Source organism: Lepidochelys kempii, chromosome 21, assembly GCF_965140285.1.
Source record: "Lepidochelys kempii isolate rLepKem1 chromosome 21, rLepKem1.hap1, whole genome shotgun sequence".
NCBI lineage: Eukaryota > Metazoa > Chordata > Testudines > Cheloniidae > Lepidochelys > Lepidochelys kempii.
This window is the reverse complement of record NC_136400.1, coordinates 18,932,850-18,954,651: the sequence shown is the minus strand read 5'-3', so window position 1 is coordinate 18,954,651 and position 21,802 is coordinate 18,932,850. Positions and strand designations below refer to the sequence as shown.

The following is a 21,802-nucleotide window of genomic DNA, read 5'->3' as shown; positions in this document are numbered from 1 at the left end:
GTAGGTGTGCAAGCGAGGTGCGCTTAGTGGACAGAAGGGACAGCCCAAGTGTTATGGTGCCAGACTCACGTTCAGCTCCCTGTTTGGCTACAGATCAATATGTGACTGTGGGTAAGTCCCTCAGGGCCAGATTTCCAAAGACATTTACGTACCTAAAGATGCATGTAGACATCTAGAGCTAGAGCGCCACAAAGGGACTTTGGTGCCTCACTGCCATTCTAGGGGCTTAAATAAAATATGCGAGTGCCGTTGAGTTTCTTAACCCTCTACTCAGCTGCTGGCCAAAGTCCATAGCTACCTACGTTTTTGCTAATAAAATTCCCTAGCTGCCTAAGTTTCTGCCAATGGCATTTTCAAAAGCACCTAAATCGATTTGGTGCCATTCACTTCAATGGGAGCTAGACGTGTAACACGCTCAGGCACATCTGAAAATCCCATTGTCTATCTGCACCTTGGGCACCTAAATACCTTTATATATCTGGTCCTTAGTCTCTTGGGGACAGATTGACAAAGGGACTTTTAGGCACACTGCCTCCCAGTAGAATTCTTAGTCTTGAGTCAGGCGCCCAGGCTCACTATACAATGCCTGGGGAGAGATACAGCTGAGCAAGGAGCCTTGCTAAGCTAGTCAGCAGAAAAAGCCGAGGCAGTTAAATGCCTAGCTCTGGGCTCGAGGGGGGGTGCCTAGCTGCATTTGGGATTCTCAGCTGTGAACCCTCTCTTGCAGCCAGGTGTCTTAGCTAGGCAAACCCCTTCTCAGGAAAAAGGAGCAAGAGAAACTAACCATAGCTGCCCACTGGCTGTGGCACTCAGCCCTGATGCAGGAGACCAGTTTTCAAACTGCCCTTATGCTTGATTCAGAGCAGGTTTGTGATCTTGATTTTCCCACATGCCAGGTGAGGTTATTCTGGGATAATTGTGCTACAGCCTCTCCCATTGGAATAAATATAAATAATGAAATATAAATTGGAACAGGGACTTGTCCCAGGTCAGTGCCTTAGCCACTGAGCTACAGTCAAGCTCTTCCCTGCTCTTTCTGCTCCAACGAATAGTTAATTATTTAATACAAAGTGGAACAGCTTTAACAGGAGACACTAAGCAAGCTCCATCCAAGAGCAGGCAATACCTGAATGATTACGACACGCTCCTTGCACGTGTGGGGCCTGGATTCAAGTCCCTGATCAAAATCAGGCAACGCAACGATTTGAAAACAAGTCTTCTCTATCCCAACTGAGTGCTCCTGTCATAAATATAAAGGGAAGGGTAATCACCTTTCTGTATACAGTGCTATAAAATCCCTCCTGGCCAGAGGCAAAGTCCTTTTACCTGTAAAGGATTAAGAAGCTCAGGTAACCTGGCTGGCACCTGACCCAAAATGACCAATGAGGGGACAAGATACTTTCAAATTTGGGGGGAGGAAAGGCTTTTGTCTGTCTGTGTGATACCTTTGCTGGGAACAGATCAAGGATGCAAGCCCTCCAACTCCTGTAAAAGTTAGTAAGTAATCTAGCTAGAAAATGCGCTAGGTTTTCTCTGTTTTGGCTTGTGAAATTCGCTGTGCTGGAGAAAATGTGTATTCCTGTTTTTGTGTCTTTTTGTAGCTTAAGGTTTTGCCTAGAGGGATTCTTTATGTTTTGAATCTGATTACCTTGTAAAGTATTTACCATCCTGATTTTACAGAGGTGATTCTTTTACCTTTTCTTTAAATAAAATTCTTCTTCTAAGAACCTGATTGATTTTTCATTGTTTTTAAGATCCAAGGGTTTGGGTCTGTGTTCACCTGTACCAGTTGGTGAGGATATTATCATCAAGCCTTCCCCAGGGAAGGGGGTGTAGGGCTTGGGGGAATAGGACTCCAAGTGGTCCTTTCCCTGCTCTTTGTCTAAATCACTTGGTGGTGGCAGCATACTGTTCAAGGACAAGGCGGAAATTGTGCCTTGGGAAAGTTTTTAACTTAAGTTGGTAGAAATAAGCTTAGGGGGTCTTTCATGCGGGTCCCCACATCTGTACCCTAGAGTTCAGAGTTGGGAAGGAACCCTGACAACTCCCAATTCTGGGCATTGGGTACATGCCCCCAGAGTTACAAATGTCCTTTGTGCAGCTTAGACAAGCTCAGAGCCTGCCTACCAGATTGGAGAACGCCTCATTTGTGAATCCATCAGGGTTTAAGTGTGAGAGAGGGCTCTGAGCAGCTTGGTGATTTCAGTGGTTTTGTGCATGCCTTCTGGCAGAAACTTAAGTGCCTTCAGTGTTAGGAAGTAGCTGAGTCGGGGTTGATGATCTCACTGGTACCTAAAAGTTGGACGTTGCCATCTGTAGTGGGAGTTACATGTTTAATTCCCTTTGTGGATCTAGCTCTCTGTGCCCTAGTTTCCCATCTATGAACTGGAGTTTACAGTGCTTCCTTACCTTGGGAATGTTGTGAGGATAAATACGGTAAAGACTGTTAGGAGCTCAGATACTAACATGACAGGAGCCATATAAATATGCCAGATTAGACATGTTGGCATTTTTTGGTCTGCGAGAGACAGTGGGAATTGCAGCCTATGATGTACATGGTTTGCAATGTCTCATGTGACTGAATAGTCCAATCTGAGATTTGCATAATCTTTGGCAGTTATTGCAAATGTCTGTATCTTGGTTGGGAACTGCTTGCTTCCTAAAGGCTCTTTTCTCTTCAAGCTGTAGGAGCCAGCTTCTGTCATGGACTTTGATACCCTGATGGAGACGATGGAGCCACGTGTTACCATCACTTGCCAAGACTTCTCACTGGCCAGGATCTTGCTTGCACGTGTCTTTATAGCGAAGCTTGGGACATCCTCTTGTTCTTGTTCCCTCCAACAGCTCCCCGTATAGCATGTCCTTGGGTATGCGTCCATTTTCCAACCTACTCAGATGGCCCAACCAGCACAATTGTCTTTGCTTGAGCAGGGCTGTTATACTTGGTAACTTTGCCCTTTGAAGAACCTCTGCATTGGAGACTTTATCTTGCTATTTGGTGTTGAGTATGCGGCGTAAACAGTGGAGGTGGAAACTGTTTAACCTTTTCTCCTGATGAGCATAAGTTGTCCATGTTTCCCCACCATACATGAGCGTGCTGAGGATGCAGGCTTAGTACACTAGCATTTTGGTCTTGATGGTAAGCTTTGAGTTGTTTCATGCTCTTTTAGTTAGTCTGCTAAAGGTGGTGGCTGCCTTTCCAATGTGAACATTTAGTTCTTCATCCAGTGAGAGGTTGGTGGTCACTGTAGAACCTAAATAGCTGAACTTTTGGACTACTTCTAGCTGATTTGCATTTAAGGTAATTGAAGGATCCTGTGGAACCCCCTGTCCTAATACAACTGTTTTCTTGATGCTGATAGTGAGAGCAAATGCCTGAGAGGCACTTGAAAGGAGGTCCATGAATCCTCGTAGTAGATCTTCACTGTGGGCTATGAGGGCATCATCATCAGTGAATAAAAATTTCTTGATTAGCACCTTTTTGACTTTGGCCTTCAACAAGTCGGGACAGGTGGAAGAGTTTGGCATCTGATCTTGTGTGGAGATACACTCCATCTTTCATGTCCTTAAACACGCCATTCAAGAGTACCGAGAAGAAGATTCCAAAAAGAGTGTAGGGGCAAGAACGCATCCTTGCTTCACTCTGCTTTTCATCTCAAAACTGTCCAAAGTGGACCCTTCAAACTGGACAGCTGCTCTCATGTTGTTGTGGAATGAACATATAAGACTTAACAGGTGCGCATCCTATCTTTTCTAGGATTGCAAATAGACCTACTCTGCTGCCTGTGTTGAATGCTTTGGTTAGGTCCACAAAGGTGATGTACAATGGTCGGTTTTGCTCTCTGCAGAGAAAATATCATGTCTACAGTTGATCTTCCATCCCTGAATCCACACTGTGATTCAGGGTAGACACAATTCGCCAGCTGTTGTAGGCACACTAAGATGACTTTTGTGAAAGCTTTTCCTGCTACACTTAGTAGCGAGATACCTCTGTTGCACCACACTTTTCACCTTTATTTTTATACAAAGTGATGATTTTTGTGTCGCGCATCTCTTGTGGTACCTCACCCTTTTTTCAGCATTTAAGTAGTAGCTGATGAAGATAGGGTAATAGGCTGTCTTTCCCAGACTTGAGGATTTCCGCTGGGATGCCATCTTTTCCAGGAGCCTTGCCACTTGATAGCAAATCCATGGCCTTGCTTAGTTCTTCTACAGTGGGCTCCACATCTAGCTCTGGCATGACCTGTAGAGTTGGTATTTGGTCCAGTGATTCGCTGGTGATGTTTCTTTCTTGTGCATATAGCTCTGAATAGTGTACAAGCCAACGACACAAGTGCTTGCTTTTATCTGTAATGATTTTGCCGCTGTGCAATTTGAGAGGGGCAACCTTGTTGACAGTGGGACCTAGAACTTTCTTCAGGCCATCATACATGACTTTGAGGTTTCCTGTGTCTGAGGTTGTCTGTATCTCTTCACGGATCTTGATCCAGTAATGATTTGCACAGTGTCTGCTTGCTCACTGCACCTCAGTTTTTGCATATTGAAGTCTCACTTTGGCGCTCTCTGTTGGCTTCTTGTTCAGTTCCAGATAGGCTGTGTTCTTAATGTTGATGAGAAATAATAGTTCCACTTCATTTTCTTCAAACCAGTCCTTTTTTGATGTTCTCTTCCCCCCCGAATGTAGCTCAAGTTGTTTCATGGATTGTTGTTCTTAAATCTTGCCCAAATTGCTCTGCACTCTCTGTTAATGATTTTCCATGTATGCTAAGTTCAAAAGCATTCACAAACTCCTGGCATTTCCTCTGTTTTTTGGTGTTAATAGCATTGATTTTGGGCTTGCTCCTAGGTTTTGCTCTACGTAGTTTCTTGGCTGTAATCTTCACTTTGCCAATAATCAAGGAGTGGTCAATGTCACAATCAGCACTGTGGAACGTGTGAGTGTTCTCCACTAAGGGTAGGTCTTTCCTCCTGACGATAACAAGGTCTAATCGGTGCCAGTGGCCTGATCATGGATGTCGCCATGATGCTTTGTGGTGATCTTTTCCTGTAAAATATGAATTGGAAATACACATTTGGTTTTGGGCGCAGAATTCAAGAACTTGTTGGCCATTCTCATTCATCTTGCCAATGCCAAAATGTCCCAGGCAATCTGGCCATGAGTAGTTGTCTGCACCGACTCTTGCATTAAAGTCACCACGGAGGAAAAGTTGCTCAGTTGATGGTATTCTTTTGATGACTTGATGCAAAGAGTTGTAAAATGTATCCTTCTCCTCGGGGATAGATTTGAGTGCTGGTGCATAGGCACTAAAGATGTTCACAGAGCCGATGGTCGTCTGAAGTTTAAGTGAGATGATACGCTCTGATTTCCCAATGGGTGTCTCTAGAGCTTTACCCACTTGTTTTTCACAGCGAAACTGACACCATGAAGAGTATTTTCTTCACTGCTTTTACCTTGCCAAAAGAAGGTGTAACTGGCCTCTTGGACAGAACCAGCATCTGCAAGTCTTGTTTCCTGAAGTGCTGTAATGTCAACATTGAGTTTGTACAGCTCATGGTCTAGCAAAGCTGACTTCCGTATACTGCTTGTGTATTGTAGGTCATCATCGCCTGTCAATCCTGGACACATGGTCCTGACATTCCAGCTCCCAAGGCAGAAAGTTCTTGGTTTCTTATTTTTGCCAGGTGCCAGATTTCCATCTGCCTTTCAACTTTTTGTCTAGCACCACGCACCTCAGGACGTGGACAGACCATGGCGGGCCAGCACCTAACTTTCTGGGGGCTGCCTGGCTTTGTGGTGGGTGGTGGCTGACCAATGGAATGCAGTGATTCTTCCCATCGTCGAAGGTGACTCTTGGAACCCTCTATGCCAATCAAGTAAGAGCTTTTTACCCATAACTGTCACCTTCTGTCTTGTGTCCAGGTTGCCAGCAAGGATGGAGTGTCCTCTCCATGTGATGTGGCTGCAATAGCTTGGGTAGTTGATATGGAGACACTGCTTTGCCCATGTGTCAGCATCCCCCTTCACTGGTTTGAACCAAAGGAAGGACGGGAGTGGATACACTTGGACTCAACTATGCTGCAGGAGTTGCCAGTGCAGAAGAGATCTTCCATCTGCCTGGCTTTCAGGGCTCCACTCCCAATGTGCATTACTTTACATTTGTCCACATTAAATTTCATTTGCCATTTTGTTGCCCAATCACTTAGTTTTGTGAGATCTTTTTGAAGTTCTTCACAGTTTGCTTTCGTCTTAACTATCTTGAGCAGTTTAGTACCATCTGCAAACTTTGCAATCTCACTCTTTACCCCCTTCTCCAGATCATTTATGAATAAGTTGAATAGGATTGGTCCTAGGATTGACCCTTGGGGAACACCACTAGTTACCCCTCTCCATTCTGAAAATTTACTATTTATTCCTACCCTTTGTTCCCTGTCTTTTAACCAGTTCTCAATCCATGGAAGGATCTTCCCTCTTATCCCATGACAACTTAATTTACGGAAGGGCCATTGGTGAGGGACCTTGTCAAAGGGTTTCTGGAAATCTAAGTATACTATGTCCACTGGATCCCCCTTGTCCACATGTTTGTTGACCCCTTCAAAGAACACTAATAGATTAATAAGATCTCCCTTTACAGAAACCACGTTGACTTTTGCACAACAATTTATATTCTTCTATGTGCCTGACTATTTTATTCTTTACTATTGTTTCAACTAATTTGCCCGGTACTAACGTTAGACTTACTGGTCTGTAATTGCGGGGATCACCTCTAGAGCCCTTTTTTAAAAATTGGCGTTACATTAGCTTTCTTCCAGTCACTGGGTACAGAAGCTGATTTAAAGGACAGGTTACAAACCATAGTTAATAGTTCTGCAATTTCACTTTTGAGTTCTTTCATAACACTTGAGTGAATGCCATCTGGTCCCAGTGACTTGTTACTGTTAAGTTTATCAATTGATTCCAAAACCTCCTCTAATGACACTTTAATCTGTGAGAATTCCTCAGATTTGTCACCTACAAAGGACAGCTCAGGTTTGGGAATCTCTCTAACATCCTCAGCCGTGAAGACTGAAGCAAAGAATTCATTTAGTTTCTCTGCAATTACTTTATCGTCTTTAAGTGCTCCTTTTTTAACTCGATCGTCCAGGGGCCCCACTGGTTGTTAGCAGGCTTCCTGCTTCTGATGTACTTAAAAAACATTTTATTACCACCTTTTGAGTTTTTGGCTAACTGTTTTTCAAAAACTCCTTTTTGGCTTTTCTTATTACATTTTTACACTTAATTTGGTAGTGTTTATGCTCCTTTCTATTTACCTCACTAGGATTTGACTTCCCCTTTTTAAAAAACGCCTTTTTATCTCTCGCTGATTCTTTTACATGGTTGTTAAGCCATGGTGGCTCTTTTTTAGTTCTTTTACTGTGTTTTTTAATTTGGGGTATACATTTAAGTTGAGCCACTATGATGGTGTCTTTGAAAAGTGTCCATACAGCTTGCAGGGATTTCACTCTAGTCACTGTACCTTTTAATTTCTGTTTAACTAACCTCCTCATTTTTGCATAGTTCCCCTTTCTGAAATTAAATGCCACAGCGTTGGGCTGCTGAGGTGTTCTTCCCACCACAGGGATGTTAAATGTTGTTATATTATGGTCACTATTTCCAAGTGGGCCTGTTATAGCTACCTCTTGGACCAGATCCTGTACTCTACTCACGACTAAATCAAGAACTGCCTCTCCCCTTGTGGGTTCCTGTACCAGCTGCTCCAAGAAGCAGTCATTTAAAGTATCGAGAAATGTTGTCTCTGCATATCAAGTGGAGTGCCCCAAGGGTCGGTCCTGGGGCCGGTTTTGTTCAATATCTTCATAAATGATCTGGAGGATGGTGTGGATTGCACTCTCAGCAAATTTGCGGATGATACTAAACTGGGAGGAGTGGTAGATACGCTGGAGGGGAGGGATAGGATACAGAAGGACCTAGACAAATTGGAGGATTGGGCCAAAAGAAATCTGATGTGGTTCAATAAGGATAAGTGCAGGGTCCTGCACTTAGGATGGAAGAATCCAATGCACCGCTACAGACTAGGGACCGAATGGCTAGGCAGCAGTTCTGCGGAAAAGGACCTAGGGGTGACAGTGGATGAGAAGCTGGATATGAGTCAGCAGTGTGCCCTTGTTGCCAAGAAGGCCAATGGCATTTTGGGATGTATAAGTAGGGGCATAGCGAGCAGATCGAGGGACGTGATCGTTCCCCTCTATTCGACATTGGTGAGGCCTCATCTGGAGTACTGTGTCCAGTTTTGGGCCCCACACTACAAGAAGGATGTGGATAAATTGGAGAGAGTCCAGCGAAGGGCAACAAAAATGATTAGGGGTCTAGAACACATGACTTATGAGGAGAGGCTGAGGGAGCTGGGATTGTTTAGCCTGCAGAAGAGAAGAATGAGGGGGGATTTGATAGCTGCTTTCAACTACCTGAAAGGGGGTTCCAAAGAGGATGGCTCTAGACTGTTCTCAATGGTAGCAGATGACAGAATGAGGAGTAATGGTCTCAAGTTGCAGTGGGGGAGGTTTAGATTGGATATTAGGAAAAACTTTTTCACTAAGAGGGTGGTGAAACACTGGAATGCGTTACCTAGGGCGGTAGTAGAATCTCCTTCCTTAGAGGTTTTTAAGGTCAGGCTTGACAAAGCCCTGGCTGGGATGATTTAACTGGGAATTGGTCCTGCTTCGAGCAGGGGGTTGGACTAGATGACCTTCAGGGGTCCCTTCCAACCCTGATATTCTATGATTCTATGATTTCGTCCTGAGGTGACATGTACCCAGTCAATATGGGGATAATTGAAATCCCTCACTATTATTGAGTTCTTTATTTTGATAGCCTCTCTAATCTCCCTTAGCATTTCATCGTCATTGTCACTGTCCTGATCAGGTGGTTGATAATAGAGCCTTACTGTTATATTCTTCTTAAAGCATGGAATTACTATCCACAGAGATTCTATGGAACATGTGGATTCATTTAAGATTTTTATTTCATTTGATTCTACATCTGGGATGTGCGAAACCTAGGGTCAGTTCCCCCTTCAGGCAGAAGGGGAGAAAGGATTTGAACAAGGATCTCCCAACTCTCAGGTGCAGGCTCTAAATACTGGGCTAAGGGACATTTTTACGTGTGCCTTCCTCAGTCTCTCCTAATAAAGCTATTCCACTCTGGATAAACAATTAAAGAACCACTAGAGCATGGGTCACCTCCCCAGTGAGTGCCCTCCCACTAGGCTACACTCCCTGGCCAATGACTCTTACATTAAGGTAACTCACAAGCCTTTCACAACTCTTGTATTGCTGCACACTCCCCTCCAGGCAGTGCATCACCCATTAGCAGATGCAGCATACTCCTCCCATTGTGTCCAGCCATCTCTGCTGCCCTTGCTCTTTACCCAGTGCCCAGACTCAAGATCTAGGTAGGTAATGCATGACTTGCATGGGTTGGGGCATTATGCTCCCTTACTCCGCCCGTAGCGCCAACTCTCAGGATGTTATTATGAAGTCTGTAAAGGGAATCGAGGGATGAGGTAACAAGCAGCAAGAATGTGTACTGAAGAATAGCATGCTTGTTAGCTCCATGAAACGTTTTTCAGGAAACGTGACCCTGGACTTCAGAAAAGCAGACTTTGACTCCCTCAGGGAACTCATGGGCAGGATCCCCTGGGAGAACAACATGAGAGGGAAAGGAGTCCAGGAGAGCTGGCTGTATTTTAAAGAATCCTTATTGAGGTTACAGCAACAAACCATTCTGATGTGTAGAAAGAATAGTAAATATGACAGGTGACCAGCTTGGCTTAACAGTGAAATCCTTGCTTATCTTAAATACAAAAAAGCAGCTTACAAGAAGTGGAAGATTGGACAAATGACCAGGGAAGAGTATAAAGATATTGCTCGGGCATGGAGGAGTGAAATCAGGAAGGCCAAATCACACTTGGAGTTGCAGCTAGCAAGAGATGTTAAGAGTAACAAGAAGGGTTTCTTTAGGTATGTTAGCAACAAGAAGAAAGTCAAGGAAAGTGTGGGCCCCTTACTGAATGAGGGAGGCAACCTAGTGACAGAGGATGTGGAAAAAGCTAATGTACTCAATGCTTTTTTTGCCTCTGTCTTCACGAACAAGGTCAGCTCCCAGACTACTGCATTGGGCAGCACAGCATGGGGAGGAGGTAACCAGCCCTCTGTGGAGAAAGAAATGGTCCGGGACTATTTAGAAATGCTGGACGGGCACAAGTCCATGGGGCCAGATGCGCTGCATCCGCGAGTGCTAAAGGAGTTGGTGGATGTGATTGCAGAGCCATTGGCCATTATCTTTGAAAACTCATGGCGATCCGGGGAATTCCCGGATGACTAGAAAAAGGCTAATGTAGTGCCCATCTTTAAAAAAGGGAAGAAGGAGGATCCTGAGAACTACAGGCCAGTCAGCCTCACCTAGGTCCCTGGAAAAATCATGGAGCAGGTCCTCAAGGAATCAATTCTGAAGTACTTAGAAGAGAGGAAAGTGATCAGGAAGAGTTAGCATGGATTCACCAAGGGCAAGTCATGCCTGACTCATCTAATTGCCTTCTATGATGAGATAACTGGTTCTGTGGATGAAGGGAAAGCAGTGGACGTGTTGTTCCTTGACTTTACCAAAGCTTTTGACACTGTCTCCCACAGTATTCTTGCCAGCAAGTTAAAGCAGTATGGGCTGGATGAATGCACTATAAGGTGGGTAGAAAGTTGGCTAGATTGTCGGGCTCAACGCGTAGTGATCAATGGCTCCATGTCTAGTTGGCAGCCGGTATCAAGTGGACTGCCCCAAGGGTCGGTCCTGGGGCCGGTTTTGTTCAATATCTTCATAAATGATCTGGAGGATGGCATGGATTGCACCCTCAGCAAGTTTGCAGACGACACTAAAGGGGGAGGAGTGGCAGATACGCTGGAGGGTAGGGACAGGATACAGAGGGATCTAGACAAATTGGAGGATTGGGCCAAAAGAAATTTGATGAGGTTCAACAAGGACAAGTGCAGAGTCCTGCACTTAGGACGGAAGAATCCAATGCACCGCTACAGACTTGGGACAGAATGGTTAGGCAGCAGTTCTGCAGAAAAGGACCTAGGGGTTACAGTGGACGAGAAGCTGGATATGAGTCAACAGTGTGCCCTTGTTGCCAAGAAGGCCAATGGCATTTTGGGATGTATAAGTAGGGGCATTTCCAGCAGATCGAGGGACGTGATTGTTCCCCTCTATTCGACATTGGTGAGGCCTCATCTGGAGTACTGTGTCCAGTTTTGGGCCCCACACTACAAGGAGGATGTGGAAAAATTGGAAAGAGTCCAGCGGAGGGCAACAAAAATGATTAGGGGACTGGAACACATGAGTTATGATGAGAGGCTGAGGGAACTGGGATTGTTTAGTCTACAGAAGAGAAGAGTGAGGGGGGATTTGATAGCTGCTTTCAACTACCTGAAAGGTGGTTCCAAAGAGGATGGTTCTAGACTATTCTCAGTGGTAGCGGATGACAGGACAAGGAGTAATGGTCTCAAGTTGCAGTGGGGGAGAGTTAGGTTGGATATCAGGAAAAACTTTTTCACTAGGAGGGTGGTGAAACACTGGAATGCGTTACCTAGGGAGGTGGTGGAATCTCCTTCCTTCGAAGTTTTTAAGGTCAGGCTTGACAAAGCCCTTGCTGGGATATTTTAGTTGGTGTTGGTCCTGCTTTGAGCAGGGGGTTGGATTAGATGACCTCCTGAGGTCCCTTCCAACCCTGATACTCTATGATTCTATGACAGGTTTCAGAGTAGCAGCCGTGTTAGTCTGTATTCACAAAAAGAAAAGGAGTACTTGTAGCACCTTAGAGACTAACAAATTCATTTGAGCATAAGCTTTCATGAGCTACAGCTCACTTCATCGGAAAGCTTATGCTCAAATAAATTTCTTAGTCTCTAAGGTGCCACAAGTCCTCCTTTTCTTTTTAGGATTCTATGACTACTCCTCTGCAGGGAGGACTAGGGTTTTCAGGCTTGTTGGAAGTAGTCTGTTTTAACGGAAGGACTTTGAAGGAGGAGAAGGTGGAGGTCCTGCAGAGCAGGTCAGGGAGGGGCCTCTGTGTGTAGGAAGCCACCTGGGGAAAGCCAGGAAGGCGGGAATGGAGAAAGGATACTAAGGACTTAGTGAATCAGACAGTTTGAGCACAGTAAGGAGGAGGAGCAGAAAGATCTGTGGGCACATGTGGGAATCACGCTGTGCAAGGCCTGAACGAGAAGACAAGGAGCTTGGCTTTGCTGTAGAAATGGAGAGGAAAGCCAGCCAAAGGATGAGGAGGGGCTTGATGCTATCAGAATAGCAGGCAAGGAAGGCATTTTGGATGGACGTGGGTGTCAGGCAGGCCAGACAGGATGCTGTTGCAGAAGTTAAGGTGACAGATGACAATAGAAGAATGGAACCCTGTGGACTTCAAGGTGGGAACAGAGAAGGATGAGCACGTTTTAGAGATGCTGTGAGGCAATCTAGCAGGATTTAGTGATAGCATCAATTTGGGGTGGGGTGGAGGGACAGAGAAGAGGAATCCAAAGTAATACGAGGGATGAGATACTGCAGCAGAAAGAGAAAAGAGAAAGCAACCTTGACAGCAAAGGGAGGGAGAAGGGAAAGCTTCAGGAGAAAGGGAAGGAGCTCAGTTTTACTCATGCTGATTTTTCTGACAGCTGGAAATTCAGGAAGGGATGGCAGAGAGGCAATCAGAAATAATGGACTGGGCAGAGCTCGGGAGTGGAGAAATGAATTTGTGAATCTTCACCAGAGAGGCAACAGCTAAAGTTGTGTAACCAGATGAAGTTGTACAGAGACAGGGAGCAAGAAGAGAAGAGGAGGGAGACAAGAATGTAGCTCTGACAGACACTGAAAGGGAGACAGAGTCCACAAAGTAGCCACTGAAGAGTGGCTGGGGGTGTAAGATGAGAACCAGAAGAGCACCAAGTCCAAGGCATTGTCTACATGGGTAAATTGCATTGGTTTAAGTTAAATTAGTGCAAACCCTTATGTGGACACTCTTGTTCCAGTTTAAAAGTGTCTCATTTTGGTTGAACTAAGCCTTTTCCTATTCAGTTTATTAGCATAAAAAGCCACTCTTATACTGAATAGTGTCGATATCGGGTTAACTGAATCTATTGAAATTCACACCATCCGTTAAACTGGGGCAATGTTATCATGTAAACAAGCCCTATAAAGCCAAGAAAGGAGAATCATTAGGAGGAGGGACTGGATCAACTGAGTTAATGGTGGTGTAAGACTGAGAAGGAGGAGAAAGGCAGCGTGGTCTTGGGATTTGGCCAGGAAGAGGTCACCGTTGACGTTGTTGAGGGCATCCAGTGGAGGTACAGATGCCAGATTGTAGGGGATTAAGAATGAAGATGGAGATGATGAGACAAAAGAAGTAAACCACGTGCTTCAGCGGCAAAAGGAAGGAGTGAGATGGGACAGCAGTTGGAGAAGACGTGCAGGAGGGAATCAAGGGTGTTTTTTTAACAATAAAGGAGATGGTATGTTAGAGACAGAGTGGTTGAGGGGGAGGTGGAAGGATGAGGTCAGTGAGGAGGATCTACCTTTGAGAAAAGAGTAGGCCAAAGGTGCTGGGTGCAGGGTTAGAGAAAGAAAGCAGGAGACATATTGCTGAGTTGAAGACTGGGATGTACGGAGAGATGGAGCAGGATGGGAACAAATGAGGGGGAGGAGTAGAAGTGGAAGCTCATGCTGAATAGTATTTGGTCTCGCCTTAAAAAAAAAAAAAGACGATCTTCAGTGGAGAAGGGAAGTCAGTGCAAGACTAGAATCAAAGGTAGAGAAGAATTAGTGCGGTTTTCCATTCTAACTCCTGTTTTCATTTGCTCATAACTTTCTAAAACGTTCACCTTTCAGACCAACGTCTGCTCTGCCTCTTGGTAGTTGGGGTTCTTTGTTTGGACACACAATGTATTGAATAACAATATTCCCATCAATAAGGGACCACATATCATATGACACAAACTAACGGGAATTTGAATTTCAGTCTTTTGACATTTTCTCACTATTTTATACAATAATCCATATTTAAGTTTCACAAATATGGAGACTGTAGAAGATCCAGCCAGAACAACTGGGGATTGGTCCTGCTTTGAGCAGGGGGTTGGACTAGATGACCTCCTAAGGTCCCTTCCAAACCTGATATTCTATGATCTATGAACATGATGATATGTTTTATGAAATTATGTAATATTACCATTACCACTACCACATAGACAGTACTTTCTTCACCAAAAAACTGAGTATCACATTTATAATTGCCAGAGAAAGAAGCTTGTACATTCAATACATGTCAAACATATCTTGTCATACATATCAAAACCCAGCACTGGTGTAGCACAGAAGGGCTAATATTTCAGAAAGAAAAGGACAAGGAAATGGTGGGAGTTCTGAATATCTGCTCTGTTTTGGTAGGTTTTCATGTCTCCAAAAAGCTGTTCCTTTAGATAAAAAAAGACAAGAAAACCAGGTATTGTCCACAGTATGCCTGTCAGTAACAATGTCCAGTTGTAAGCATAGCAAGCTGTCCTGTGAAGCAAGAAGAATTAAATGAAGGCCCAGATTAAGCTGCTCTCAGCCATGGTAGTGACAGAGGACAACAGATTCCCAGAAACCCAGAGAAGATCCAACCAACCTTGGTGAATTGGTGAACAATGATATGTAGGCAGTGCTTCTTCATGTCCAGAGCCTGTGTCTTGTCAGCTGCCTCTAAAATCTAGAGCAGAACAAAGTTAAAACTCTCTTCTCTTTCTTCTTCTGATAAAAGTCTAATCACAGACAAGTGCTGATTTTATGCAGAGAAGGTCATTTCCCTAAACTTGAGGTTGCTACCAGCTTTCCATTCTGAACTGGATTTTGGCTGTTGTGTGTGGTTCTTGTCAGAAGGTAATTTTTATGGAAAACTGGAGACGACTTAGGCTATGCATGGAGCCAGATTGTCTCAGGTGCCAGAATGAGACTGGTGCAGGCAAAGGGAAAGCAATACCCTAGGCTGTGGGTGGGGAGCAGTCAACGTAGGAGGGAGCACTGCTAACTTTTTGCCAACTGAGGATTCCCTCTACCAGGGAAATTCTTAGTTGGCTAGATTTTGGCTCTTTTGCACCACCTGGGCAGCAAAAAATGAGCAGGACCAGGGCAGAGGATCTGGTCCATGATCTTTAGGAAAAAATAGTTTATTTATGGTAACTGTCGTTCATTGAAAGTTGCCTCTATGCATTCACATTTGTGGGTTTGACGCTCCCAATGATCTGCTGATGGAACTTCTACCAAACCAGTGTCCATTGGGTCTGCATGAGCACCCCTTACTGACACTGATGTTCAACTTCTAAGCCTACAGAAGGAAGTCCAGTACCCAACCACCTCGGCTTCTTCTTCTATACCAAAGTATGATGAGAACTCTGTATGGAATGGGGACAGGAAGTGTGAATGCAGAAAGATAACTCTCAAAGAACAACTGTTATAAGTTTCTTCTTCCAGGTCCTCTGTGCATTCTCATTTGCAGGAGATTAGCGAGCAGTACCCACAGAGATGCAAGGCAGGCTGAGGAGTTTGCAGCTGAAGAGAAGTTGTAGCACTACTTTCCCAGTCTCGGCCTCCAAACAGGAGGTCAAGATTAAGGAACAGTGCTTGCTAAGATGTGATCTGAACTCTAAATGAGTGCTCTACAGAACGCCCTACTGGGCAACAGCTTGAACATGCCACACAAATGGCTGTAATGCATAATGGCAAGAGAACCTTAGTCCAAGAGTAATAGAAACAAATGGACAAGATGATCCACTTGGATAACCTGCGAGAAGAAACAACCTGTCCCTTGTACCTCTTCCCATATGCTAAATTAGCCTAGTGCTATTTCAGAAGGGCTTAGTTCTCTCTGGACAGAAACAGAGTGCCCTTCTCACATTCAATGTGTGAAAATATGCATCCTCTGGGAGTGGTGTGAGTTTTGAGGAAGAAAACCAGAAGGGATACAGACTGGTTAATATGAAAATCCATCACTGTTTTAGCAATTAAGTTTGGGTGTGGCTATAGAAATCCCTCAGCCTTATGTGTAAAACTAGGTCACCATTAAATCTGCAACTGACTGACCCTCCAAGCTGACATAATGGCATTGAGTAAGGCTTTTCTGTAAGAGATAGTCCAAAAAGCAGTTTGCCAGTGGTTCAGAGGTGTGGTTCCATGACCTTTGCTAGCACCCAGTGCAAGTCCCATGCAGAAAGAGGCTACCTCACAAGAGAAAGGTGTTCGCAAAGCCTTAGATGGAATGTGTGATTGCAGAGTGTGGAGGAAATGAACCGCCCAACCACACTAGACCCTTGCAGATGGAGTTGGCATACAGAATCTGCATCCTGATGGACTTTTGGGGATGCATCGAACAGACTGGTCTCCTTTTGGTAGTGGTCTAGAATGGAGGGGAGCACTCTAGAACAATCCTTCAGCCATTGCCCAAGTGGAGCATATCTTCCACTTTGAACACAGTACATGTGTGTCACACGTTTTCTAGACTGAAGCATCTTTCTCACTCTTGCAGAACTAGACAGGTCAGAGTTGGTTAAGAATCTATCAGCCCGGCAGTCAGATGCAAAGATACTAGATCTGGATGCAGAATTCTCTTCCAGCCTGAGATAGAAGATCAGGAGATAGCAGAACGTGACATGGTAGCTCAAAGGAGGATGCAACAGCTTGGCATACCAGTGCTCTGAGACACTCTGGAGCAATGACAAGAGTTTTTACCCTCTCTCAGGGTACGAGGTACTGCCAGGAAAGTACAAAGTTCTTGCTCCAGTCCAGGAGGAATGTGACCCTGAGAGACTCCTTCTTCCTGACCATTATTGAACAGAAAAGGTGACCCTTTCTGCCTTTATAGCAAAGCATTTTAGCACAGATGTTTACGTGCAGAAGAGATGGCAAGACAACGATGTTTCCAGAGACCACTCATGTTGGTCTAGTTGCCTTGGCCTGAATGCATGAAAGGAATTAGGTGCATAAGTCCCTATTTTAGGCATCTAAGTCCTACTTTCAGCACCACTGTGATGCACAACCCCCTGCCAAACCCTGCAAGCGCCTGAACTCACTTGGCACTCAGCTATTTGCACTAAAAGTTCCCTAGATGCCTATCTTACTGCCTGTGGGCAGGCACACTGCTGCGTTACCAGGGGTGTCCAGATGCCTAGCTCTTGCCTAAGTCCCATGAGCCTCAGAAAGAACCAGATAATTTGGCAAAGCTGATATTGCAAGGTTTGCAGAGTTTGACCGGTACTGTGAAATCTGTCTTCTGGCAGCAACATCTTGTCCACAGGTTAGTCTCAGACTGTGCCAATAAAAGTGAGGCTCTTACAAGGGCACAGTTCAACATGCCCCACTTGATTTTGAGCCCCAAAGTCTTGATTAAATGACAGGTCAGGACCAAAGAGCAGAAGAGCTCCTGCCATGATCTGGCTTTGAGAGGTCAGTTGTATAGATATGGCAAAACATATATTCCTCTTTTCCTTAGCTGGGTTGTCACCACAGCCAGGCGCTCAGTAAACACTCTTAGTGCTGTTGACAGGCTGACGGAGAACGCTGTATTGTAAAAACTTTTCTCCTATGCAAAACTTCATGCATTTCCTATGTGATTGCTTTATGTCTGTGAAAGTAGGTGTCCTTCAAATCAAGAATCATGCATCAGGGCTTGTCTATATGAGCAATGATTTGCAGCAAGCTGGGGTGAAAACGTAGTGTGCGGCATGCTAGTGTGGGGTAAGTTTCCGTAGGGCTCCTGCTGACACACCCTAAAAGTTCCCTAATGCACTTTAATCTACTCCTGTTTCAAAGTGGGGTAGATCAAAGTGTACCAGGGAACTTTCAGTGCACAGCAGCAGGGTCCACATGAATACTTAGTGAGTGGCACACTAGTGCAGGATAGATTTTCACCCCAGCTTGCTGAGAACTCAATGTTCATGTAGATAAGCCTTCAGTCTCTTTGGAATAGGGAGGGGGAATGACGAACCAGCAGGGGTTATCAAACTTTTTCTTTCTGAGGCCCCCACAACATGCTAAAAAAACTCCACGGTCCACCTGTGCCACAATTGTTTTTCTGCAAATAAAAGCCAGGACCAGCATTAGGGTAGCAAGCAGGGCAATTATCCAGGGTCCCCCACCATAAGGGGCCCCGCAAAGCTTAGTTGCTCAGGCTTTGGCATCTGCTCCAAGCGGTGGGGCTTGGGCCCCTGGATGGTAGGGCTTGGGGCCTCAGGCTTCAGCCCCATACAGTGGGGCTTCATCTTTCTGCCTAGGGCCCCAGCAAGTCGAATGCTGGGCCTGCTTGACTGAATCCCTGAAACCAGCTCTTGGCCCCCCAGTGGGCCCCGGACCCCTGGTTGAGAACCACTGCCATAGTGATCATCCTCATTTTGAAGGTTCTGATGTGTCTCTTCAGTCTTCAGGCCATCTATCTTCCAAAGGATCTGTGAAGAGGAACTGAGAAGGGGGGCTTGGAAGCAGGATGGTGAAGAACTGTATGGAGTAACCTTGATGCGTAGTCTTCAGTATCCAGCAGTCTGATGTGATTTCATACTTGGCTTTGTGAAGTCTCTAAAGGACGTGGAGGTGGTAAATGAAGAGAAGAGCGTGCAAGAAACTGGAATGCGGCTCCCAACTGTGGTGTCACCACACCAATGTCGTCAGATATCACCAGTGTGGTGCTCTGCTCTGTTCAATGTTGATAACAGTCAGCTGCATGTGTGCGTTCCCTCTTCGTGCTGCTTCAGCTCTGAGCAGGTAGCTGACACAGCAGACCCCGAGAGAATCCCCAATGACCACAGACTCTGATAAGGTACGAAGGCACCTGGCCAGGTTTATTGTCAAACGAAGCACAGTAATAGTTTCCCAGAGACTCTACAGGACATACTACAAATATGTACCCCCTGACAATGGACCTGCTTAGTCAGTGGTGGGACTCTCCATTGCCCCCTAGGCCAGACAAAGACAACCCTTCAGGGTTCAGAGTAACAGCCGTGTTAGTCTGTATTCGCAAAAAGAAAAGGAGTACTTGTGGCACCTCAGAGACTAACCAATTTATTTGAGCATAAGCTTTCGTGAGCTACAGCTCACGATACAAATAAGTTACACATTACTCTGACATATAGAGGTGCAACCCCACTATGTGTTAGGGTGCTGCCTCTCACCTTGTACATGTTGGTTCAAACAAAACAACTCTATCCATCATATTACCCTCCTGCCCCTGTCTTTAGGATGGGTCAGTATATTCCTTGTTATCTATGTGGAATGTGCTAGTACCGGAATGTTCTGGTACTGTCCTGGCACATGTTTATATTACTAGTGCTTCGTACCTTTTAGGTACATGTATATTTGCAACATTAGCCTTCTTCTTGCCAGCTCCTGTGAGCAGAGCCTGCCTCTGGATCACAGCTTAACTTGCTTTGTGTTAGCAAAGTCTTGACCATTACTTTAGTTCAGGCCTTAGGTCTCATACCGGTCTCTGGATTATGTTTCAGGGTCTCATCTTACCAAAAATCTCTAAGGTTTTGTTGATTTTTTCAGTAAAATGGCCTTAACTTTCAAATTCTGTATTCACACTTGTGATTCTGGGGCAAGGTCTGAGGAATGAGGGGGGATTTGATAGCTGCTTTCAACTACCTGAAAGGGGGTTCCAAAGAGGATGGCTCTAGACTGTTCTCAATGGTAGCAGATGACAGAACGAGGAGTAATGGTCTCAAGTTGCAGGGTGGGAGGTTTAGATTGGATATTAGGAAAAACTTTTTCACTATGAGGGTGGTGAAACACTGGAATGCGTTACCTAGGGAGGTGGTAGAATCTCCTTCCTTAGAGGTTTTTAAGGTCAGGCTTGACAAAGCCCTGGCTGGGATGATTTAACTGGGAATTGGTCCTGCTTCGAGCAGGGTGTTGGACTAGATGACCTTCTGGGGTCCCTTCCAACCCTGATATTCTATGATTCTATGATTTAATTCCTGAATATCTCTGCGGCCGTGGCTCTGTTGCAAGGGGCAGAGGTGTCATAGGCCGCATGGGGGGAATGACAGGCCATACTTCTGCTTCAGTGGCAAGATCCTTTGCTGCCTTAGCCTGATCTTTAGGAATCAACTACAGAACAATTGCATCCCAGAGGGTGTACTGTTAGTATCTTGTCACTGCCTAGTAACTGGCAATACACTTGGATCCCAACAAATATGATTTCCTACTGAGCGAGGAAATTCTGTGCCCAGGGAGCAGATTTAGTACCCTTTATCTTTTCTAATGCAGCAGAGACCACACAGTTCAAGCACCACCAAGTAGTGTCCTTAAGGCTTTGTGAAGGAATGCCATAGCAACATCTGTGAACTCCTGATATCATGGAAGACAGAGTGCTCTGTGGAACTGAAGAGGTGTATGAAGGCTGATGGTGATGGTTCACTCAAAGGGGGCCTGAGTGAAGCAAAAGGGAGATCCTGGGCATCACTGAACAGGAATTCCAGAGATGAATCAGGAGTAAGTTCCAAAGCCAAACCGTGCACCAGTGAAGCAAAAATCTTTTATGTGGACTAGTTGACCAGTCTTGGGAAAAGTTGCTGGACTACCAGGAACATGAACTGGGGAAGTCTGCAGCTGTTACAGGGCCAGTGACAACTTAGGAGCTGAGACCTTCTCCAAAATCAACCCTGGGGAATTTCTTCTTTCCTTCTTCACTTCCCCAGAACCAGACCTATGCTTTCCTTTCCTTGTTTCTTCTGTGCAGATGGTGTATATTCCTAGGATGGTGCAGCAGGTGCCATAGAAGGATCTTCAACAGCTGAGGATGTTCTCTCAATAAACGGGTCTCGAAACTAATACCATTTGGGGAGTCAAACTTATCCGCATCACAAGTGCCAATGCAGATGAAAACGCCTGATAATGCTTCACAGGGGAGGTCAGTGCTGCCTGAGGCACAGACCTGGCACTGGAACCCTTGTTAGAGGCCCAAGTTGAGGCCGGTGAAGAGGCTGGAGCCAGGTTCCAAGGCTTCACTCATTTAATAGTAGTGCATTTTTGTGCCAAGGAGGGTCATTGTGGGCCCAGATTTTATTGCCTCGTCAGCCTGATAGCAGGGCCTGTGCTGTCTGAGTGTCACTGGTTTGAAAGACAGATAGGCCTTTAGACTCAATTGCTGATCATGGCATACTCTGGGGATGAATGTGATGGAGTGTGAGCTTCACCTGAGCACACCAGACATTAAACATACATGTCTGATTTCAGATAGACTGTCAGATATTCTTACAGCCTTTCTAGGGCTCTACTCCAGCCATCTTTGCATGGACCAACACCAGATCAATCTCCTACACTATTCTCTCTTCCTTATAATTAAAGTGAATAAAAGAAAATTCAGATGGCAAAGATGGTCTATTAAATAATTAGACAAAGTCACACACAGCGAGGATCCTACTGCTTTGCACAGGAGAGGAGAAGGAAATGAAGACACTGGGGTCTGCACTGCTTTATATAGATTCAGATATTGAGCACTGACATCACTAGGAGGGCTTATGCAGCCCCACTGGATACAGCTGTAGTAGAGGTTCCATGAACTTGAAGCCAGAGGATGTCAGACCTGCAAGTAGGGATGCACAGAAGCCTCTGAAGAAGAACACAAGTATTACTTACTCTGTAAAAATTTTAATACACTTTCCCCAGTCACATCTGTATAACAGCTTGGCCTAGAAACATCAAATGTTTTAACTCATCCCCATACTTCAAATTTTGCAC

The 21,802-nt window shown here is 45.1% G+C and overlaps 1 protein-coding gene across 14 annotated transcripts in view; it reads right to left on the bottom strand.

Annotated features, from left to right (window-relative positions):
• Nucleotides 1-21,802, bottom strand: part of LZTR1 (leucine zipper like post translational regulator 1) — a 298,691-nt gene that overhangs the window by 6,986 nt on the left and 269,903 nt on the right. For 3 of the 14 annotated variants that reach the window (XM_078849768.1, XM_078849767.1, XM_073319621.2), the window contains exons 19-20: nucleotides 14,706-14,786; nucleotides 11,968-14,599 (exon numbers count right to left, since the gene is read on the bottom strand). The exons of 2 other annotated variants lie outside the window; for them this stretch is intronic. In XM_078849768.1, coding sequence (XP_078705894.1) covers nucleotides 14,387-14,599; nucleotides 14,706-14,786 — 294 coding nt within the window. In that variant the 3' untranslated portion in view covers nucleotides 11,968-14,386. Of the gene's footprint in view, nucleotides 1-11,963; nucleotides 14,600-14,705; nucleotides 21,674-21,802 lie in introns of those variants that run through there. 9 more of the 14 variants (XM_078849766.1, XM_078849771.1, XM_078849770.1 and 6 more) reach the window with 5 other exon arrangements.